The sequence below is a fragment of the Nomascus leucogenys genome, chromosome 22a (assembly GCF_006542625.1).
Source record: "Nomascus leucogenys isolate Asia chromosome 22a, Asia_NLE_v1, whole genome shotgun sequence".
Classification (NCBI taxonomy): domain Eukaryota; kingdom Metazoa; phylum Chordata; class Mammalia; order Primates; family Hylobatidae; genus Nomascus; species Nomascus leucogenys.
Genome location: NC_044402.1, coordinates 73,603,806 through 73,625,124, shown reverse-complemented (window position 1 = coordinate 73,625,124; position 21,319 = coordinate 73,603,806). Strand labels below are relative to the sequence as shown.

At 40.0% G+C, this 21,319-nt stretch overlaps 1 protein-coding gene across 1 annotated transcript in view; it reads right to left on the bottom strand.

Moving 5' to 3' along the window:
• Positions 1-2,043: 2,043 nt before the first annotated feature.
• MAP3K20 (mitogen-activated protein kinase kinase kinase 20) overlaps positions 2,044-21,319 on the bottom strand; it is a 194,546-nt gene continuing 175,270 nt past the window's right edge. The window contains exons 17-20 of the mRNA XM_003253722.3: positions 11,199-11,315; positions 8,851-8,925; positions 6,155-6,305; positions 2,044-4,003 (exon numbers count right to left, since the gene is read on the bottom strand). Coding sequence (XP_003253770.2) covers positions 3,303-4,003; positions 6,155-6,305; positions 8,851-8,925; positions 11,199-11,315 — 1,044 coding nt within the window. The 3' untranslated portion in view covers positions 2,044-3,302. The remainder of the gene's footprint in view (positions 4,004-6,154; positions 6,306-8,850; positions 8,926-11,198; positions 11,316-21,319) is intronic.

Below are 21,319 nucleotides of genomic sequence, written 5' to 3'. Positions count from 1 at the left end.
CATACTGCATGTTACCAAGTATAGCTTCTGCCACTGTGAGTTTTCCTTTATAGTTACTGTTTCTTACCTAATTTTTCCAGGTAAGATTTTACTGTTCTGAATTTTACTGTAAATAGTTTTAAATATTATACTTTTATTTTTATTATTTTTATGAGCTATATTCGTTATAAATTGGCTGAAAACAATTGATAATTATATTTCTCTCAGAAGTAGTCCTTGATTTAAAAAAAAATCCCCAGTTCTCCTATACAGATTTGGGATTATCCAGTTATTCAGCCTAGGTCCATTGTATTGCTAATGTGGTGACTGTGCAAAGAGCTAAACATCCTGCTTTGTCTGGGCGTTGCGTGGAATAAAGACTGCCTCTATGATAGCAACCAATGTAGACTTGGCACTTCCAAACTAGCTCTGAAGCCTATTTAGGGAAAATCTCCACATTTAGAGGTGCCCTGTCCAAGATATACTCTATTTGTTTCTACTGTAATTTTTTTCTCCTAATCCTAAAATAATATCCCTTTCTTTCCTTTTTATTTTCTTCTTCTTTTTTTTTGGTCTTAGCCTCACCCCTTGCAACTAATACAGTTTCTCGTTGTTGGCTACTAATTTATTTGTATGGGGGGAAAAAAAAAGTCCTGTTAATCCCTGCTTTACTCTTGACTTACATTCATCTTTCAACCTGGCAAGTGACTTTTGGTGAATAAGCATCATTAGGAAAAAAAAAAAGAGAGAGAACATCCAACTTATTATTTCTTTACAGTCAAGAAGCAGACTGCAGGTGTTCTTACTTTGATTTTGACTGGGAGCATTGATGCTGACAAGTATTTTTCCATGAGATATTACAAAGTGGTCAGTTTTGTGAGCTGGTGGAATAACCTCTTTGCAGTCACTGACTGCACTAAATAGGGCCGAGATCATTGAGTTATTTTATTACCAGCTTGGATTCCCTACCCCATAACCGAAGAAAGCAAGATGGAAGAAAGTAGCATGAAACTAGCAATGATCTGCGTAGCGCCTTTTAAACTAGACTCTTCAGCAATTCCCCAGAATGCAAATTTTGTTTCACAATTAAGGCCATACTTTGTGTTCCTTTCAGAGTGACTCAGTCAAGACTGTTCATCTATTTATCCAAAAATTCTAATCACAGAAAATACTTTGCTTATTTAGAAACAGCATGATATTAAGATAGCATATCTTGCATTAGTCTACTTTTCTTTAAATTTAAATGAAGGACAAGAAGGAAAAATAATTGAAAACAGGCTGTGCTTGATAGCTTCATGAGAAAGAATCATGGTGGAGCTGAAAACCTTAGAAGCTGGTTACACATGATGGAAAAGAGGCCCTCACTAACTGATTACACCATTCCCATTGCTTTTGCTTGGAAATACATTTGGCATACAGTAAAACTTTTATAAAATTAAGTTGTTGAATCAATGTTTAGGTGATGACAACTTCCCTTGTAAATAAAGGTCATTTCCTATAACTTTGACTTTAGTATTGATTGATTGATTGAGACAGGGTCTTGGTCTGTTGCCCAGGCTGCAGTGCAGTCACGTCTCACTACAGCCTTGACCTGCCAGGCTCAAGTGATCTTCCTGCCTCAGTCTCCTGAGTGGCTGGGACTACAAGCATATGCCACCGTGCTCAACTAATTTTTGTATTTTTTTGTAGAGATGGTGTCTCCCTATCTGACCCAGATAGGCTGGTGACCCAGGCTGGCCTTGAATTCCTGGGCTCAAGCAATTCTCCTGCCTCAGTCTCCCAAAGTATTGGGATTACAGGCGTGAGCCACCATGCCCCGCCCACCTTGGCTTTAATGCTACCGAAATATAGTTTTCCCCACCAGGCCTCAAGTAATGTATCACACACAGCAGGGGAGCTACCCTGAGAACAAATGCATGTACTCTGATGACCAGCTTCTTTTAAAAAAATTCAAACCCACAGAATTAGAAGAGTGTCCTTTGGATTTCTACAGAGCACTGAGAATCCTATGTAGGGCTTAGTGAATGCTAAATAGGGTTAGTGAATGCTGAACAGAATCACAGAATATTGAAAGTAACATTTATTGATTTGACATATAATTTTGTTGCTACCTGACTTTTTGGTTTGTAAAACATGAAGCATTTCACAAGTGGGATCCCACCATTTCTGCCCTAAGCTGCAGACAGTCTCCTTGCACTCCCACCGGTTTACCTCTTTGCCCACAGCTGCTCAAGCTGTCTTGCTGCAAGGCTGATATTTACTGTCTTACTCCAACAAGGATGTTGGTAATTTTAAATTTCTCTGGCTTTTAGCTTGTGACGTTATTGTCTTGCTCTGTGTCTGTTTTCTTTTAGATTTTAGATTTCTGACAACCCAAGAGGCCTTTATGGAGTGTTGTTTTATCCTCTTTGCTCCTTCTTTGGTGAAATTTAGAAAATAATATTTGAAAGCATTCCCTGGGAACTTAGGGAGAGAAAGAACCACAAATCTAGGCAATTTAAATCTTTGGTTTCTGATAAATCATCATGAATGAGATATGCATCATAATCAACATTAAATTCAGTAACTTTTTTTATTACTGAAAAATGACAAGCCAGATCAGTTCAACTCTGACCATCATAAAAACACAAATATCTTACTAAAATAAATACTAAATACTAACCAGCAGGGCTGAGCCAAGGATGAGATGAGTGAGGTACCTGCCTTGGGCACAAAATTTAAGGGGACCTCCAAAAAAAAGAGGGGGAAAGAAAGAAAAGAAAAAAGAAGCAACAAAAAAACTCAAAGCAAAAAACTCGATAATCAAGCTAAATGATATTTTAATGCAATATTTTAAAAAATAAAACAAATGCAAAAAAAAATTATGATGAACAAAATATCAAAATTGTTAAAGACAAGATCAGTAACAGTGCCTTGCCAGGCCATATTGCAGCCTCAGCCAAAAGGAAAAATCAGTAACATTCATCTTATCTTTTCCTAAAAATTTGATTTTTTTGTTGACCTCATTTTCCTTACCCTTGTCCTGGCCCTGCTAACCAGAATATCAGTGGTTAGGGTAAAAAGATGGCATAACCTTTCCTCTAAAAATGTTCACTCAAGGCAGAAAATATGTGTAGTGATTTTCAAACCTAGTTATGATCACTGGGTGACCAATATCCATACTTTTGGCCCTGGTTTGGCTATAGTCTCAATTAGAAGGTATTTCCCAATCCAAAAACTGGAAGCGTTGTCTTTTCGTTAATTCAATCTGAAGGGATCATATTATCAAAAACCATTACATTTTTTTTTTTAACCTGCTTAGAAAAACTATGTAGTTCAATTCGTCAAAAGTTTCTCCATCCACGGTGGTCCCCTCTGGCTCTCTCTTTATTGGTTTTGGCGGGAGACGGCCTGTGGGGCTTTTTCCGGTATTCCACTTTTGTCCAGCCCCCTTCGCTGACTTTGCTTTCCTCTTCACTGGCCCTTGAGTCAGTCTCAGGGTGCAAAGGCATCCCTGGTATGGTGTTGGGTTGGTGGAGGTCCCTGGGGCTTCTCTTGAAGTCAGGCGACTGGTGAGGATTGAGTGCTGACTGAGAAAACCTGTAGAACTTTCCAGGGTATCTTCCTCTTGAAGGAGTGGAATGCTGACTTTTTCCACTGTATCTTCCTCTAGGAGAAGAATTGAGTGATGTACTACCACGTCCATATTTGTTCCTGCTTCTGTCTGAGTATCGACCCCTCTCTGAAGAGGTGTCAGTATTGCCACTGGAAAAGCCACTGTCCCTAGAGTTGAGATGTAGGGAAGAGAAGTTTTTGGTCAGTCCGTACTGAGTAGGAGAAGAGCTTCTGGACTGGTTCACAGGTGTAATCTGTTGATACTTAATGGGCACTTGGGTCCGTCTCACAGCAGCAGCATAGGAATCCTGGCCATCAAAGTATGAGAAGAATGGTGACCCCAGAATAGGATTGCTCTGGGAACGCTGTAAAGAAGTGTTGGATGCAATCTGCCGCATCCTCAGAGTATCTAACCACTGGCAATCAGCACCTGTGGGAGAAATGGAAATGAGCATCTTTTAAGCCACACTAAAGCTGCGTGTCTAATTCATATGCCTGTCTTAGGATAATTCAGGGCTGTTTGGGATGCTCTAAGCTTTACCATTCATAGAAATTCTAGGCTACGTATGAGGACATTTCCTTTATTACAAATACTTTAAAAAATAAGGACATTTACACTTATTCAATATCTGCTGTGTGCTTGGCATTGTTCTATGGGCTTTACTTACACTATCTCATTTAATCCTCTCAATAATCTTCTTAGGTAAACACTAATAGTCTTATTCTATAAATGAGGAAGCTTGAGAGGTCAAATAACTTGCCCAAGATCACTCAGTCAATAATACCAAGTCCTTCTGCATCTAAATCCCATCTTCTTCCTACCTAGTTGCGTTGTCATTTCTAGAAAGTATGTTCAGGTGGCAGGGGCATGTTTAGTAAACAAAAGGTTTGTTTTGCAACCTGCATTTTTAAAACCTCAAGGACCCTAAATGCAGATAAGAGCAATGAGGTTCCGAATGTTGAGACAGCTAGAGATTGTTTGGAAGAAAGACCGTTCATGTGTCCACAGGAGAGATCCTGAGGCTCAGGAATTAGAAGTATTTTCAGCATAAAAAAATGAAGCTGCATTGGCAAATAGGAAGAAGTTAAGGTAAAAGAAAATGGTGAATTAACAAGGACCATTTAGTAAGCTATATTTCAGTGAATAAGCAAGTTCCTCACACCTGAGATGTTTTCTGTTTTTCCCCGAGCCTGAACGATATTACCCATGTTCTAGAGTTTCTGGGTGGTCCTCCCAGCCTCAGCTTCCTCAGCTCCTCCACCCCCTGCTCATGCAGATGGCGGGTGTGGAGGGTATCAGAGCATGCACATGTCTCTGTCGCCTCACTGCCTGGGCACAGGTGACCCATACCTCTGAAGTGAGTGACTTGTCCAGACAATTTCAGAGGCTCCTTCCAAGCTTCAGTCCATCACAATGCCTTCCTTTGTTGTTGTTATTGTGTGTATGTGTATTTTATTGTGGTAAAAACCACATTTTCCATCTTAGCCATTTTTAAGCCTATAGTTCGGTAGTGTTAGTATATTCACATTGTTGCGCAGATCTCTATAATTGTTTCATCTTGCAACACTGAAACTCTATACCCACTAATCTCTACCTTCCTCTTTCCCCTTTTCCCTTCCCTTCTCCCCTGCCCCCGACCCCCACTTGTTAACTATCTTCTACTTCCTGTTTCTATGACTTTGACTACTTTAGATACTTCACATGAGCAGTAGCATACAGAATCACAATGCCTTCTTTCCTCACCTTGACTTCTCTGGAATTTTGGCTTCCAATAGAACCCTGATTTTGCTCAGTCTCCATCCCCCTCCATGCAGCCACATGATCGGGAGAGTTGACTACATTCTGGCTCCAGGGATCGACTTTAATTACTTTAAGTCAGATGTGCTCATGCTATGCTTAGGAACCGACAAGTTGCTCCATTCTGGCCAAAGCAGAATTGCTGAGGGGTAGTCTGTTGGGGGTTTCTAGAAAAGTTTTCCTTACTCCTATATATAAGAACAGGTAGGGACCTAACCCGTTATTTCCTGTGGGCGTTGCGATACCTTTGTGTGATGACTGTAAACAGGAGAGGAGCCGAGGGCAAAGGCAGCCTATTGAGCATGGCAGGGCAGAAGGAAGGGAAGGTTCATTCCACTCTCTGAATATGGTTGAGCCGGCTTATCTTACTGCACCTGGAGCCTGCCCTACCTCTGGACTTCTTGTTATGGAAGATAATAAATTTTATTACAGTTTAAATCAGTGGCTTAAGGACTTTAGAGTTGTTCTTAATCACTGGGAAGCCTCCTTAAAATGCAGACTGCAGGTCCTATCCCCAGAGTTCTGATTCAGTAAGTCTGGGTTTGAGCCTGAGAATCTGGATTTCTAGCAAGTTCACAGGTGATCCCGATGCTGCTGGTCCTGGGGCCACACTTGGGGAATTATTGGAGTAAGCCAGTTGAAACTGGGTTTTCTGCTACTCAAAGCTCAAAGATAGATCTTAACTGATTGAGGTGGTATCCTCTGAGTCTTCAGATCATCTGGAAATGTCATAATTAAGTTTCTGGAATCTAGCACACATCTAATATGGGAACACTAACTTACTTGAGTCAGACCTGCTTCCAGGGTTGCCATCTGAATTGGTGAATAATGTCTGAATGGCAAGTTGGACTGCTTTCACTTCATCCTGAGGTTTTGTTCTACTCCACTGAATCGAATGGACATGTTTAGTGCTTTTTGGAGTTCTAACATCACTCTGGTAAAACAAACAAACAAAAAAAGACAAAAAAAAAGACAAATAGAAACATATGACCAAATAGACACACATATATAAAATGGGAAAGAAAGTCATCCAGGTTATTATATCACTTCAATTTCATCTCTTAGAACACTATCATAATGCACTAGGAAAATATTCTGAACAGTTGGCCCAAATATGCTAATTCAATGAAAAGAAAATTTTTAACCACTTTATTTCTTAGTGGGTTATAGCACTTATTCCTTAATGGATTATAACATATATTTCTTAGTAAACTATAGTAGCTAAAAAATATGGTTGTCTTTTCCCAGAATTTATTATATTTGACAAATCTCAACTTACCTCTTTAATAAGAAATGAAAAATTACATCTTCTATTTATAGTACTTGAAGACAGCCGTTTTGTTGAATAAATGAAAATCTGACCACCATGTTTGCCTAAGACTGAATTTAGATCATCAAGGGAACTGAGTGAAGGTGGTGGGGTGAATTACCTGCACGGAGGGGGAACGGTCTCAGATGCAAAAGTGAGACAGGATCAAGAAGTAAGAAATGGGGATCAGGAGAAGGAGAGGACGCTAGGTCAAGACACATTACTTTCTTGTCATGAAATCTCCCTCCTCACTAGCTGTCACCAATCAGTGTCAAGGATTCAATATGGTTAGGGAAATCTGTTTTAAAAAACTCTGAAGTGAAAAACCCAGACAAAAGTGGCATATCATCATGGGGTCTAAAAAAGGAGGAGGAGGGAGAGAGAAGAAGAAAGAGAACTGGGTGTGCTGTCTCCAAAACTGTCTAAGGCAGGCAGAGGTAGAATCTGGTTGTTCTAATTGTCCAATTACTAACAAGAGGGCTTTTCCTGGGTAGTGAGGACCAGTTAACAGGCTGTAGAATAGTCTAGTTTCCAAGTTCCTGAAGACCAACCAGCCTCTTTTGTTTGGGTTTTGCACCTTGCAAGCAATGCTTTGACAAATAATGTAACTTCTCAGATGCCTCATCCCTGACAACCTGTGCACCCCAGCAGATGAGGATAAATAACTGCTGTAAAACTTTTTGGCTTCCAGCCTGGATAAGTGGACTGACCGAAGTTTGTATTTCTTTTCTTTTTTTTTTGAGACAGAGTTTTGCTCTTGTCTTCTGGGCTGGAGTGCGATGGCACAATCTCAGCTCACCGCAACCTCTGCCTCCAGGGTTCAAGTGATTCTCCTGCCTCAGCCTCCTGAGTAGCTGGGATTACAGGCATGCATCACCATGCCCAGCTAATTTTTGTATTATTAGTAGGGATGAGGTTTTACCATGTTGGCCAGGCTAGTCTCGAACTCCTGACCTCAGGTGATCCACCCGCCTTGGCTTCCCAAAGTGCTGGGATTACAGGCATGAGCCACCGTGCCTGGCCCAGAGTTTGTATTTCTAATATTGAAAAGCCAAATCCTGGCAGCCCAGGAAACCATCAAAATGCCACACTCACAAAGTCCTCTTTGAGATGGACTTCATCTTACTGCAGCCACTGGGAGCTAACAGGGTAGCCAGGGAAGAGCAGAAAGTGTTTTTTATAGTCAGAAAACATGGAAGTGACTTCAACAATTCTGTCAGTGAGTACTTCACACCTCAAGACTTCCTTTCATCTCTCTGAGCCTATTTTTCCTATCTGCAAAATGAGGATAATAATATCTTTCAGTATTTTTTTTTTTCTGGAGACAGGGGTCTCACTGTGTCACCCAGGCTGGAGTGCAGTGGTGTGATCTTGGCTCACTGCAGCCTCAACCTCCTGGGCTCAAGCAATCCCCGCACCTCAACCTCTCGAGTAGCTGGGACCACAGACATGTGCCACCACACCCGGCTACTTTTTGTATTTTTTGTAGAGATAGGGTTTCATAATGTTGCCCAGGCTGGTCTCAAACTCTTGGGCTCAAGTGATCTGCCCACCTCAGCCTCCTAAAGTGCTGGGATTATAGGTGTAAGCCACTGCGCCTGGCTGATATTTTTCAGTATTGATTTACATGAAGTTAGCGTGATCAAACTGGTATAAGCACCTCTAATAATGTCTGGTTCATGGTAGATCCTTAATAAATGTTTCTTGGATGAATGAATGAAATGCATGTCCCTTTGGTGGTAGGTGCACACTAATATGTCCAGGTGTGCCAAGACTGTACTATAACTGTTGCCTTCCACCCATTCCCACTGGGTCTACGTACCTTGTAAGGTGTATGTCCTACCAGCCTCAAAGATATTGTTGATTTAAAAAAAATTAGTATTAAGTATTAGTATCCCCAGCACCAAACATCTTACATGGTATACAGAAGGTGTTCAATCCATAACTAATGAATGACTGAAGTACTACCTCAGTCTCTATCTGGGTAAGTTTATCCTGTTCTCTTTTCTTCCCAACACGTTGTGAGAGAAATTATATTGATCTTCCCATGTTCATGTTGGTTGGTTGATCTCCCAATAAATTCCAATAAATTATGTGCTCTGAGGTAACAGATAAATTTATATTCATTAACTGATGGTGAGGCCACCAGCCTCTTGCCCCCAGAGCTTACCTCATATGTGACAGTGCACTCCACAGTCTGATTTTTTGCTATTCCTACAATCCACTTCTCCATTACAAATGGTGGCTGAAAAACAAAAGTGAGGATGGTGTAGTACCATAACACAGTGTGCTCTACTACAGTATGTTTCTTTGAGGCCAGTTGTGCCATACACAATTAGCAAATAGGGGCATAATATCAGATTATCATGAAAGCCTTGTTCTCATGTGATCACTCACAACATGCTAATGTTTGGGGTTTTGCTTTTCATAAGACATCCTTTCGTATATTTGTAAACAGCTAGTCATGGCCTCCCACAATCTTTTTTTCTGATACAATATTTGCTATCACTCAATCCTATCATTAGGTCATTAATTCATGCTACAGTTTGAAGCATCAGTTGGAAAGCTTTCCCACAGTTAAGAGAAATTCATAGCAATATGAGAAGACCCAGAAGTGCTTTCCTTGAGTAAAGCCATGGCTGGTTTAGTGGCTTCAACAATCGCTCTGCTTTCCATGACATCACACTATCCAGCAAAGCTGCACATACACGTGAAGAAACCGTGGTTACGTTTTCCCACTATATTAAAACAAAGGATTCGTGAGGAAGCCTGTAGCTTTGATCCTATTTTAATTATGATGAAAACAGCCTCAAAAATAAGCTGTACTCTCCTCCCATCCCCCTTTCACTTCAGGTTTAAGGCTGCAAAGGAATGACTGGCTGTAAGCTGGGTTCAAAGAAAATGTGATAGAGATTTAGCTGGGCTAGGTTTTCTTTGAGACTGAGTCTCACTCTGTCGCCCAGGCTGGAGTGCAGTGGTGCAATCTTGGCTCACTGCAACCTCTTCCTCCCAGGTTCAAGTGATTCGCAAGGCTCAGCCTCTCAAGTACCTGGGATTACAGGAGCACGCCACCACACCTGGCTCATTTTTTGTATTTTTAGTAGAGATGGGGTTTCACCATGTTGTCTAGGCTGGTCTCCAACTCCTGGCCTCAAGTGATCTGCTCACCTCAGCCTCCAAAAGGGCAGGGATTACGGGTGTGAGCCACTCCACCCAGCCTGGGCTAGTTTTTTGTTGTTGCTGTTGTTTGTTTGTTTTAAATTAGGATTGTTATTATTTCTGTTGATGTTTAAAAATTCTATAACTTTTGATTGGTCTGTCCCAGTTCTAGTTTTCCTATAAGCCTCTTAATGTTGCTGTGTGATTTTGTATGTATGGCATGATAGCAGAAACACTTATATTCAGTTTTACAACTCCGTGTCATGGGTGGGGAAGAAAGAAAATATCTTTCCAGTCTTCAAGACAACATACTATGTCCCGACAAAATAAGAAAAAGGTAAAACCAAGTCACAACCCTTACAGATAAATAATGCCATGGAAATAACTCCTAGATGCACAGTGGAATCCAACAATGAATATCAAATCAATCTGCTTGATGTCTACTTGTAAATTAAAAGGACTTGGTTGTTTAGCACTCTGATGCATACGAAGAGAACACATTTACAATGTGTTCTCTCTAATGTATGTCTTTGCAGAACCATTTTAGTTCCCTACTTGTGTTTGCATCCGGATTCTTTGCTACAAGCCCCACTTTCTTCACTGAAACCAAAGACCTGGTTAATAGTGTATTACAGTTAATGGATTATGTGAGGTTATGGTGACTATCCTGTTGACTTCATGGTTATTCGCCTGAAGTTGTTGACCTTCTACAATTGAAGTCTCATATGAATTTCTCCAGTATGATTGGGACAGAATTGAATTTTTTTCCATTTTGAGGAGCAAGCTAAGCATTTCCGCAAGTCTTTCTTGTTTTCCTCAGCATGCTTCCATCAGCATGCTTCCACCATTGACCCTGGAGTAGTAACATGCTCCCTGGCCACTCCAGGAATTCATAGGTGTGAACTTAAGGAAGCCATGAAGACTTCACTGTGTGCCTCATAATTAACCTCATCTCAGTCCTTCAGGAAATTGACCTCAACCAAGAAAGTTATTCTCCATGTAAGTTTTCCAAAGTTTAAAAGTACTCAAAATTTGAAGTAAATATTTTCATCGTTCACATTTTCCTTCCTTTAATAAATGGCAGAGTAAGCATAAAGAAATAATAGACGAAAAAAATTAAAAAAAAATTAAACGATACCTTTTTGCAGTGCTTTTTAGTTCACACAGCATAAGTAGAATTTTAACAAAAACCTATTATGATCTCAATCTGCTAAATAAAATGTACCTTTCAACAGCCAGCTCGAGGCTGAGCTGATGTGAGCATGGACAAGCACAAAAGCACACTGCTGGGGTATTTTAATGTCTTTGTTTGATATCTGTGAATTCAAAAGAGCTTTTAAGCCGTAAATAGAACCCTACCTTTGTCATCTTTAAAATCTCCGCATCAGGTAGGTTAGTGTTGAATGTCACATCTTTTATGTAGGTTATTGCAATTTCATCCCCATCCATCTCCATATACATTTTCCACTTACAATCCTGGAATTAAAAACAAAATTATAGAATTTGAGAAAGTGAAGCAATTTTTTTTTAGTCTCAATGTTTCATAACACATAAAATATTCTAAATGAAGTATTATTGGAGTGGCTTTTTTTTTCCTTTTTCAATAAAAGGACATGAAATTAGATTCCTATGTATATCTAAATAAGCCCCAGTTAGTGCAGCCTTGAGACATAATGTATCAGTGTTAAGTGTTCTATTATAGGAGTTACAAACTCAAAATCCTGAAGGGACCAGGCAGATAATAAAAAGGAGTAAAACCAGGCAGGTTCCTTATAAAACTTTAAGTGGCAACCTTTTAAAATAGACCCATTTAATTTACATATTAAACATCGTAGGAACATTTTCTCATTGCCACAAAGAAATGTGCGTTTTCTACCTTTCTTGAAATATAAGGCCCTCTTGATCCACCTTTAATTTTCCCATATTGATAATGATGTGGGTTCAAGAAACTCTCACTTTCCTCATAACACGAAGGAAAACGACAGTGCAAATGTGATGATATATGATAACGGACAACTAGGGAGTTATGGGGTGGGTGAGGGATTCTGGGAAACCAAAGAACAGTTCCCCTAAAGGCACATTACTTCGTGGCTTCTGTTGATTGTTCCCATGTGGAAATATGAGCCCAGTTTTGCTAGGTCCTTTAATATTTCATGAACAGCTGAGAATTAGGATCCTTATGTAAAACTCTAGATTTTTAAATGATGGTATGTTAATTACATTTTTAATAAAATCACCATATAATGAAAAAGTGCTTTACATCATTCGTTACCAGGAAAATGCAAATTAAAACCACAATGAGGTACCACTATGCACCCATCAGAATGGCTAAGACTGATAACATCAAACGTTGGCTAAGATTGAGTTACTGGAACTCTTATATTAATATTAATACATTCTTGGTGGGAATGTAAATGGTACAATTGCTTCAGAAAAATTTTGGTAATTTATTATAAAACCAAATATATGCCTATTCTATGACCCAGAAATTCTACTCCTAGGTATTTACCCAAGAGAAAAGAAAAAAGACTTGTCTAGATGTGTTCTTAGCAGCTTTATCATGTTAACTGGGAAACTTGAAACAAGCCAAGTGTCCATCAAAATGAGAATGGATAAACTGTGATATATGCATAGAATGGAATACTACTTAGCAATACAAAGGAAGACATTATTGATGCATGCAACAATTTGGATAAATCTCAAAAACATTATAGTGAGTGAAAGAACTACATAGAAAAAAAGAACAACCTAATGATTCCATTTATATGATATTCTAGAACAGACAAAACTAATTAATGGTAGAAAAATTCAGAAGGGTGCTTGCTTCAGCAGATGGGGACTTACAAGGGGTATGAGGAAACTTTCTGGGGGTAGCAGTGCTCTATTGATAGAGGTTTGGGTTACACAGGTGCATGCATTGGTCAAAACTCAGTGAATGTATATTTAAAATCTGTGTATTTCTCTTCTTAATTAATTTTATAGTGATTATTAAAACAATTTTTTTGAGACAGGGTCTTGCTCTGTCACCCAGGCTGGAGTATGGTAGCATGATCTCTGCTCAGTGCAGTCTTGACCTCCCAAGCTCAAGCGATTCTCCCACCTCAGTCTCCTAAGTAGCTGGGACCACAAGCACGTGCCATCATGCTCAGCTAGTATTTTCTTATTTTTAATTTTTTGTAGAGCTGGGGTTTCACTATGTTGTTGCTCAAGCTGGTCTCAAATTCCTGGGCTCAAGTGATCCTCCCACTTCAGCCTCCAAAAGTGCTGGGATTACAGGTGTAAGCCACTGCACCTGAACTGCATTTCTTATTCTAGCACACTGAAATATTTAGGAGGAAGTATACTGATGTCTGCAAATTAATTTGAAATGTATCAAAAAATAAAGATTGATGGATGGCTAGAGGGAGGGGTAGATGGATAAGCCAAGTATAGTAAAATGTTAATCGTTGAATGGGGGCTAGGAGGGTTCCCTGTAAAATTCTTTCAACTTTGCTGTATAAATAATTTAATAATAAAAATGTTTGGGGATAAACAAAGGAAAATAAACTCACGTCTTTGTACCAAATTTGACCCCTGGACCATAAATGCACATTCTCTGTCTGTCTGTCTGTCCGTCTATCTATCTATCTATCTATTTTTTTAAATTTCTTTTTTAGCGATAGTATCTTGCTATGTTGCCCAAGATGGTCTTGAACGCTTGGCCTCAAGCAATCCTCCCACCTCAGCCTCCCAAGTAGCTGGGATAGAGGCATGAGCCACTGCTCCTGGCTCTGTGTTTTTTGAAGAATGAAGAATCCTGAGGATTAAGGCTAATGTACCAAGCACCTCACATGCTGAAACTAGAAAATGCCCTCATAAATAAGAGTGGACCTGGAATGTTTCCTAGAGCAAGCTCAGACATAATTCATACAGAAAGGCGTCAACAAAGAGGCTGTTGAAAGCCTGTTGGCTTCAACAGGAAGCTGGGGGTGCCTGATGTTTTAGGAAAGCCTCTAGATGAATCGCAAACCAAGCAGGGCCCATGTCTGACCCCCTTTGCCCAGCCACATTCACAAGATGGAAAGCCAATGAGTGAAGGAAAAGGTCTATTCAATAAAATGAAAATCTGGTTCTTGGCTAACATAAGTCAAATTAGTTTCTCAGAATTGACAAATCTCTCCATATTTCTTTGTTTTGGAGCCACTGCTACCCAGACAACGTGGGTCCTGAGATAAGTAGGCAGGATAATGACTGTTTGGTGTCATGATTGCTCTTCTCTGAAACAGCAAGAACCTCCACAAGGCAGCAGCTGGGATAAAAAGCCTTAGAAGGAGATGAGTTTACTTAGTTCAGTTTCTTTTGCCTGTCAAGTTTGGGAATTAAGTTAGTCAAAAGCACAGTCAAAAGACCTTGAACTGTGAAAACGCCTGAACTTCCCCTGCTTCACTCTCATCTCCTAACCAGAGAGCTCTCGCATGACTTCAAGCTATAAATCAGACCCTCCTCTGCACACTGTCAGAACAGCTCTGTGTGAAGAAGCGGCTGACAGGAGGAGAACTCACATTTGTGTAGCGCTTACTATGCTCTAGGCATGTTGCTGGGCACTTACACCATGCTATTTTATTGGATATCCATCAGAACCCTGAAGGTCAGGACTATTTTCCCTTTAGATGAATGAGAAAAATGAGGCTCAGAAAGATTAAAGAACTTTCCTAGGGTTTCATGACCAGTACGTGGTTGACATCAGTACAAGACTGCGTGACTCCAAAACTGGAGGAGATACTAATGGGGACAGACAAGCGGGAGAGGTGGCAGGTGAACCTGCTGGATGGTTTTGTTGAGCTCCATAAATGGGTCCACCCATGGACAACAGGCAGGCGGAAGAAGGACCAGAGAAGATTTTGCTGATACAACCAAGAAAGCTAGTGGCCACTCTGTCACCCAGGCTGGAGGGCAGTGGTGCAATCTCAGCTCACTGCAGCAACTGCTTCCCTGCTCCCCAAAGTCCAACTTGGAGAAACACTGATACAAATAATAGGGTTAGAGACCTTTTATTTTTAAATTTTTTTCCCTTCTACTAAAGAAAGGCTTTTACCTGAACCATAAAAGAAGGTAGCTACAGAAAGAATAAAACTATAATCAAGGAAGTCATAAGACAAGGAGGGCATCATTCATTTCACTAAAAAGTAGGTTCTGCTTGTTAGAAAGCTGGGTAAGAGAGAAAGAGAATATGCTCCAACATGCAGTGCCCATGTAAATCATTAAGTTAATTTGACAATGGCCTGACCTAACTCCAGGTATCTTCAGGGCATCTGTGATGTCATCATTGCCTAGTTAACAAAAGTAATCCACAAATAAAGTAATGGAATTCCTTATATTCTGCTCAGTTTCAAGTTAGCCTAAGGTATCCTTAACGTTTTTGCCATCTTGTGAGTCATAAATTGTCAATGAGGATTGTCCACAACTCTGGGATTCAAATGGTTATTGAATTGGACTGGACACACTGCAGACATTGAGATGCCATGTAACCAGTTCTTAACTGATCAACCCCTGAAAAGGGGATAAAATGAATTAAGTCATCAATAACATCACTAAAAATAACAATTCCACAAGTTTATGAGCCTAATATAGGATTTTACTTACATATTTGCAACCTTTTCTGTACCTTGGCTGTGACAGGGACCAAGTAATGGGCACAGTGGACTCTGATTTTTTTTTTTTTTTTTTTTTGAGACGGAGTCTCACTCTGTTGCCCAGGCTGGAGTGCAGTGGCACAATCTTGGCTCACTGCAAGCTCCACCCCCTGGGCTCACACCATTCTCCTGCCTCAGCCTCCAGAGTAGCTGGGACTACAGGTGCCCGCCACCACGCCCGGCTAATTTTTTGTATTTTTTTGTATTTTTAGTAGAGACAGGGTTTCACCGTGTTAGCCAGGATAGTCTCGATCTCCTAACTTCATGATCCTCCTGCCTTGGCCTCCCAAAGTGCTGGGATTACAGGTGTGAGCCACTGCGCCCGGCCTAGTGGACTCTGATTTTAAAACCATTCACTTTGACCAGGGTAAGATTTTTTTTTTTTTTTTTTTTTTGACACAGGTTCTTACTCTGTCACCTAGGCTGGAGGGCAGTGGTGCAATCTCAGCTCACTGCAGCATCAATCTCTAGGGCTCAAGCGATCTTCCCACATCAGCGTCCCAAGTAGCTGGGACTACAGGCGTGTGTCACCATGCCTGGCTAATTTTGCCTTTATTCTTTGTAGAGATGAAGTCTCACTATGTTGTCCAGGCTGGTCTGGAACTCCTGGGCTCAAGTGGTCCTCCTGCCTCAGCCTCACAAATTGCTGGGATTATAGGCATGAGCAACTGCACCTGGCCCAGGTAAACTACTGATTTTGGCTTGATGTGAGTGATAGAAATGTGGGCACTGACTTTTGAATTAGAAATATTCAAGGGTCACTTTGAATGTCTGTGAACAACTCTCAAAAGCAAACATCTCTCTATTCTGAGGTCCTATGGGAACTGCAAAGTACTCCTTTTTCAAAACCATCTCACCCTGGTAGTCTGAAATGCTCCTGTTATTCACTCCTCTTATTAAGGTGTTGATGATTCCTATTGAAATGGAAACAGTATGGAAAAAAACCATACATTAAGTCATTACTAGTGGAACATTGTGGGGCAAGGTGGGGCAAGATCACAAGTTGAAAGTTTGACTACCTGGGCCTGAATTCCAGTTTTGTCCCTTTTCCTCCCAACCATAGCCAACTTATGTAACCTTTCTGAACCTCAGCATTCTTTACTCAGAAGTGGATTGTTGTGTCGTGTGAAGATTAAATAGGATAATATAAATGCAGTTCCCAGCATTGTGCCAGAACCGAATTAGGAGCTCAAAAAGGAATAATTATCATTATTACCAATATGGTCACCAACACAGCTCCAATTAGTTTACTAGATTAGCTGGTTTGTCATCTAGCAGCCATAAAAGGGAATGGGACTGAGAACAAGGTAGCTTTGATGGGCAGGAAGATGTAAAGAGTGGGCTAGAAGAGGGACCCTGCTGGAGTGGGCAGGCTGGGTCAGCGCGTCTCACTTGGGCAGGAGACTGGGCATGCAGGGGGCTGTGAATCACTTGGGTACCAGGGAGTGATCAGAGATGAAAAAGAGAAGATGCAGGCCGGGCGTGGTGGCTCACGCTTGTAATCCCAGCACTTCGGGAGGCCGAGGCGGGCGGATCACGAGGTCAGGAGATCGAGACCATGGTGAAACCCTGTCTCTACTAAAAATACAAAAAAAAAAAAAAAAATTAGCCAGGCGTGGTGGCGGGCACCTGTAGTCCCAGCTACTCTGAGAGGCTGAGGCAGGAGAATGGCGTGAACCCGGGAGGCGGAGCTTGCAGTGAGCCGAGATCGCGCCACTGCACTCCAGCCTGGGCGACAGAGCAAGACTCCGTCTCAAAAAAAATAAAAAAAAAAAAAAGAAGATGCAGCCAAGGGGCAACATAACAATGGCCAGTTTCATGAAATGAATCAAAGAAGGAATAAATTCGTATCTTCTTACATAGATGGATCATATAACACCAATTCTGACCTTCCCTGCTTCCACATATCCTGATTCAGCACTACTAAGAAGCAGCACCAGATGTCTGGAGGTATTATGTATGATTGACAGCCAGAGAGCCTTATCTTGGATGAGGAAACCAAAGCACAGAGAGATGAGGTAATTTGACTGAGGTCAGGCAGGTAGCAAGTGGTGGGGCACAAGTGCTTGATGCGCATTTGCAGGGAGTGCTAATTACTCTTCAGCAGGAAAAGGGAACTAGCCCAGGAGCAGAGCTGGGCACTGGGAAGTGCTTTTGCTAGGGTTTTGAGTAGCAAAAAGTAGTTACCCGGAACTTTCCACTAGCTAGAAAATCTGCCTCTCAATGCAAATCTACAAGAGACAAATGGAATTTTGTAGGGGAGAGGGAAATGTGTGTGTTTGACATGAATGAAAAATACGACAATTGTGGTGGGTGCCCAGAATATGCATGTTTATCTGCTGAAATACCTGGGTAATTTTAGGAGCAAGTGTGTGGCTAATGGAAGATGAGAAAGCATTCTATCTGAACTGCTTCAGGATCACCAATTGAAAAAATTTTCTGAATTAAGACTACTGGCCAACTAAAACAGAAACTCTTACACTGTGAAGATAAAATCCTAAACAACACTCAGTTGATGCTAAATTAAGTATCTCTTTGTGAGAAATCACTATTACACTCTCTGCAAGCTGTTTAAATTTTTTTAGAGTTCCAAGCTAGTACAAGTGATGCCAAACATCACAGACAAGTGATCTCCCACAAGGAAGAAAAAAGGAAATGAAGGAATGAAGAAAACGGGGGAAGAGGTGAGGGAATAAAAAGAAATAAGATAGAGGTAAATTTTCCAAATAGGAAAAGAGATTAAAAGATAGCACAAAAAATATAGTTTAAAGTTCTGGGAAATTCAGAGACAATAATCTCAATCTCTCTCTGTCTATTTTTCCCTATCAAAATTTAATTGCATTTATCAACATTATAGATAAAACCATTAAACAATCAAGACCAAGATCATTCAGGATATTTCAGAAAGAAACAGACTCCCAAAATTAGCCTTTCAGGCTTTTATAGATCACCTTTACCTGATGTTACAGACATTTAAAAAATTTTTAATGTATTTTCTTATTGAGGTATAATTTGCATGTAATGCACAGATTTTTAAGTGTACAGTTCAATACATTTTGACAATAGTATATATCTGTGTAACCACCAGAATAAGCCAGGTATTTCTGGTACCCCAGAACCTTCCCTCATGCCTATTCCCAGACAAGCTGCCTGCATAACCAGGACACTGTTCCAGCTTCTATCACCATAGATTAAATTTGACTGTTCTGGAGTATCACAAAATTAGAATTTTACAGCAGGTACTTGTATATTGTTTTTGAGATTTATCTATGTTAATTAATCCTCATAGCCTTACCCTGTTACAGAGAGTGCTGCCCCCATTTTACAGATGAGGAGACTGAGGCTCAGAAAATGGGGAGATTTGTAGCCAGGTCATTTGGCTTTGTAGGATGGGAATTCAAGTGCAGGCATGCCAAGTCTAAGCTGAGAGGTTAATTTTCAAAATCCACCACCACCCCCGAAAACCATGAATGGAGAAAAAGTAAAATCAACCAGGAATGCTCAAGGTTTCAGCAAAAAAGGCCTGTCTTGAGGAAGCAATTTAAAATATAAAATACAGAGGTCAGAATAAACTTCTTAAGATTCAAGGGAAGACTGGAAGAGCCACAAGAGTCACAACTGACTGTTGTGAAATCTATGAAGTAATGCAAGATGAAATAAGAATACGATAAAAATTTTGTTCATGCTGGTATTAAAAGTAGTAAGATGTTGACAATTTAGGCCTCTGAAGGCTCCTTTATATGCGTTGCTATTATCTAGCTCAGCTGCTGAAACCTACAGTTTTAAAGGCAGGAGAGTGGAACATCCCGTGATAGCACCTGGGTTATTTATCATTAAGTATAACCCTGCTACACTATATTTTATTATGCCGCCTTTAAAAAAAGATAATACAAGTATGGTTAATTTGCTTCTCTTCTTTATCTATACAGTGTCATGACCCACCATGGCTTTGTCCCATGAGATTTGTTTTTTTAACCAAAAAGAAATCCACAAGAAACTCTCCCTAAAAATTCCATTAATAACCTCTTTCAGTGCGTATAGGTTGCAGGGTCTGGAACTAAGAATGTTTTAATCTCTTCAGCAAAACAATGTCTCATAATGATGTACAGGACTATTGCTGTACTGATGAAGAATCATACATAATTCAGCACCTTTCACTTGGCACCACTGTGATATCCTCATTAGCCGTGGCTCACAGTGTCTGTCAGATGGTGTCCATGCGAACGCAGGCATTATATTGTCTTTGAGATGTGCAGCTGCTTCCATGACACTGCCAGTATATAAAAACATGACGCCAGTTTGTTTTATTTAGTGCTAAACCTTCCAGTTTGTAAAAACAAGGCTGACACAGAGCCTGACATGAGGCAGTGAAAATAATTAGCTCTCATTTTCTCAGCCTCCTATTTCCTTCTCCCTGCTGTGTTCTCTTTCCACTAAACCACCACATGTCAGTCGAAATGGGAGGCAATTAGTGGGCTCATTTCAGTCCCCACAACTGTGCTGAAAAGAAAGTATTTATGATGGCACAATGAACAGCTGAAAGATTAAATAACATTTGCCTTTTGAAAAGAAAATGACTTCTAGCTAAATGGGCAATTTTTGATTATTCTCAAACAAGCTTAGAGTAGTTGGTTTTTAAAATACAAGAAAGGAAAATGAGTCATTTTTAGGTGAAAGAATCAAATAAAACTTGACACAGTAATGCAAATAACTGATGTTTTATTGCAAAATATGTAAATGCGTTATACCCTTAACAATGGCTTGTGTCTAAGGTCAGGGCAGATTGGTGCCAAGAAGACACCAGTGGAGATAAGGTTGTTACATTGCCTTTTTGGGGGTTGTTATTTGAGTTATGTATGAAAAAGGGGCTTTAAGGATGATGTTAAAATAAAGTGAAACAAATCAAGTGAGACATATTTTCATATGATGCATTACACACTTGACTATCTAAAATGGTTCAGATGTTAGTTGACATGTTTGGAAAGGGCTTTTTTTCCCTTAACTGTATTTGAAATTGGAAAGTACTAGGTCTTCATGATGGAAAAAAAGAATAGTAAGTCTTGCTATTGATTTTTGAATAATTAAGAATCTATTCTATGTCAGACTGGGTTTCTTAACGAATATAGAAGTTGATCTTGCTTACCTAAGCACTGCGTTAACATTTTTAAATACTGGGAAATCTACTGCAAATAAACTTTTATCCAGGATCCTCAAAATATAAAAACAGCTGTTCTACCTGCTAAGTTCTTCTCCTCCCACCCCATGACTTTAGGGGTGACTCGAAGAAATATGATTTTCAAAGAAACACTAACCTAGTTAGTAGGAATTGTTTACCAGTTGAGCTATTATCAATTCAAATCCTAATGTCCAGGATTGATATGGATGTCCTACATCCTTGATTTTCCAACATAGTGCTTTTTAATTTTACTTCAAATAGTCTGTCTCTTTTATAGCTGATTATTCTCAACACCTAATTTTTGGTTTAGAAAACAGAAGCCACTGTGAGTACTGAGGTCTCTCGCTGCAGAACTTACAGTGATCCTCAGAAGCTTTTGAAAACTTGCTTCTAAAAGCAAAGATCTCTCTCCTATAGACAACTGTGCCTGTCATCAAGGAGTCACAACTATGACTGTTTCCGTGTTTTTTAAAGATAGTCACAAATTTACATTTTGTTTTTGTTTCCAAACTATATTCTTTTTACAAAATTGAATCCCAATTTTTGATCTATGCATTATGGTCAGTATGAGACAATATGACAAAATGAGACAATGGTGACCTAGAGACCTAAGCCAACTGACAACGGATTCA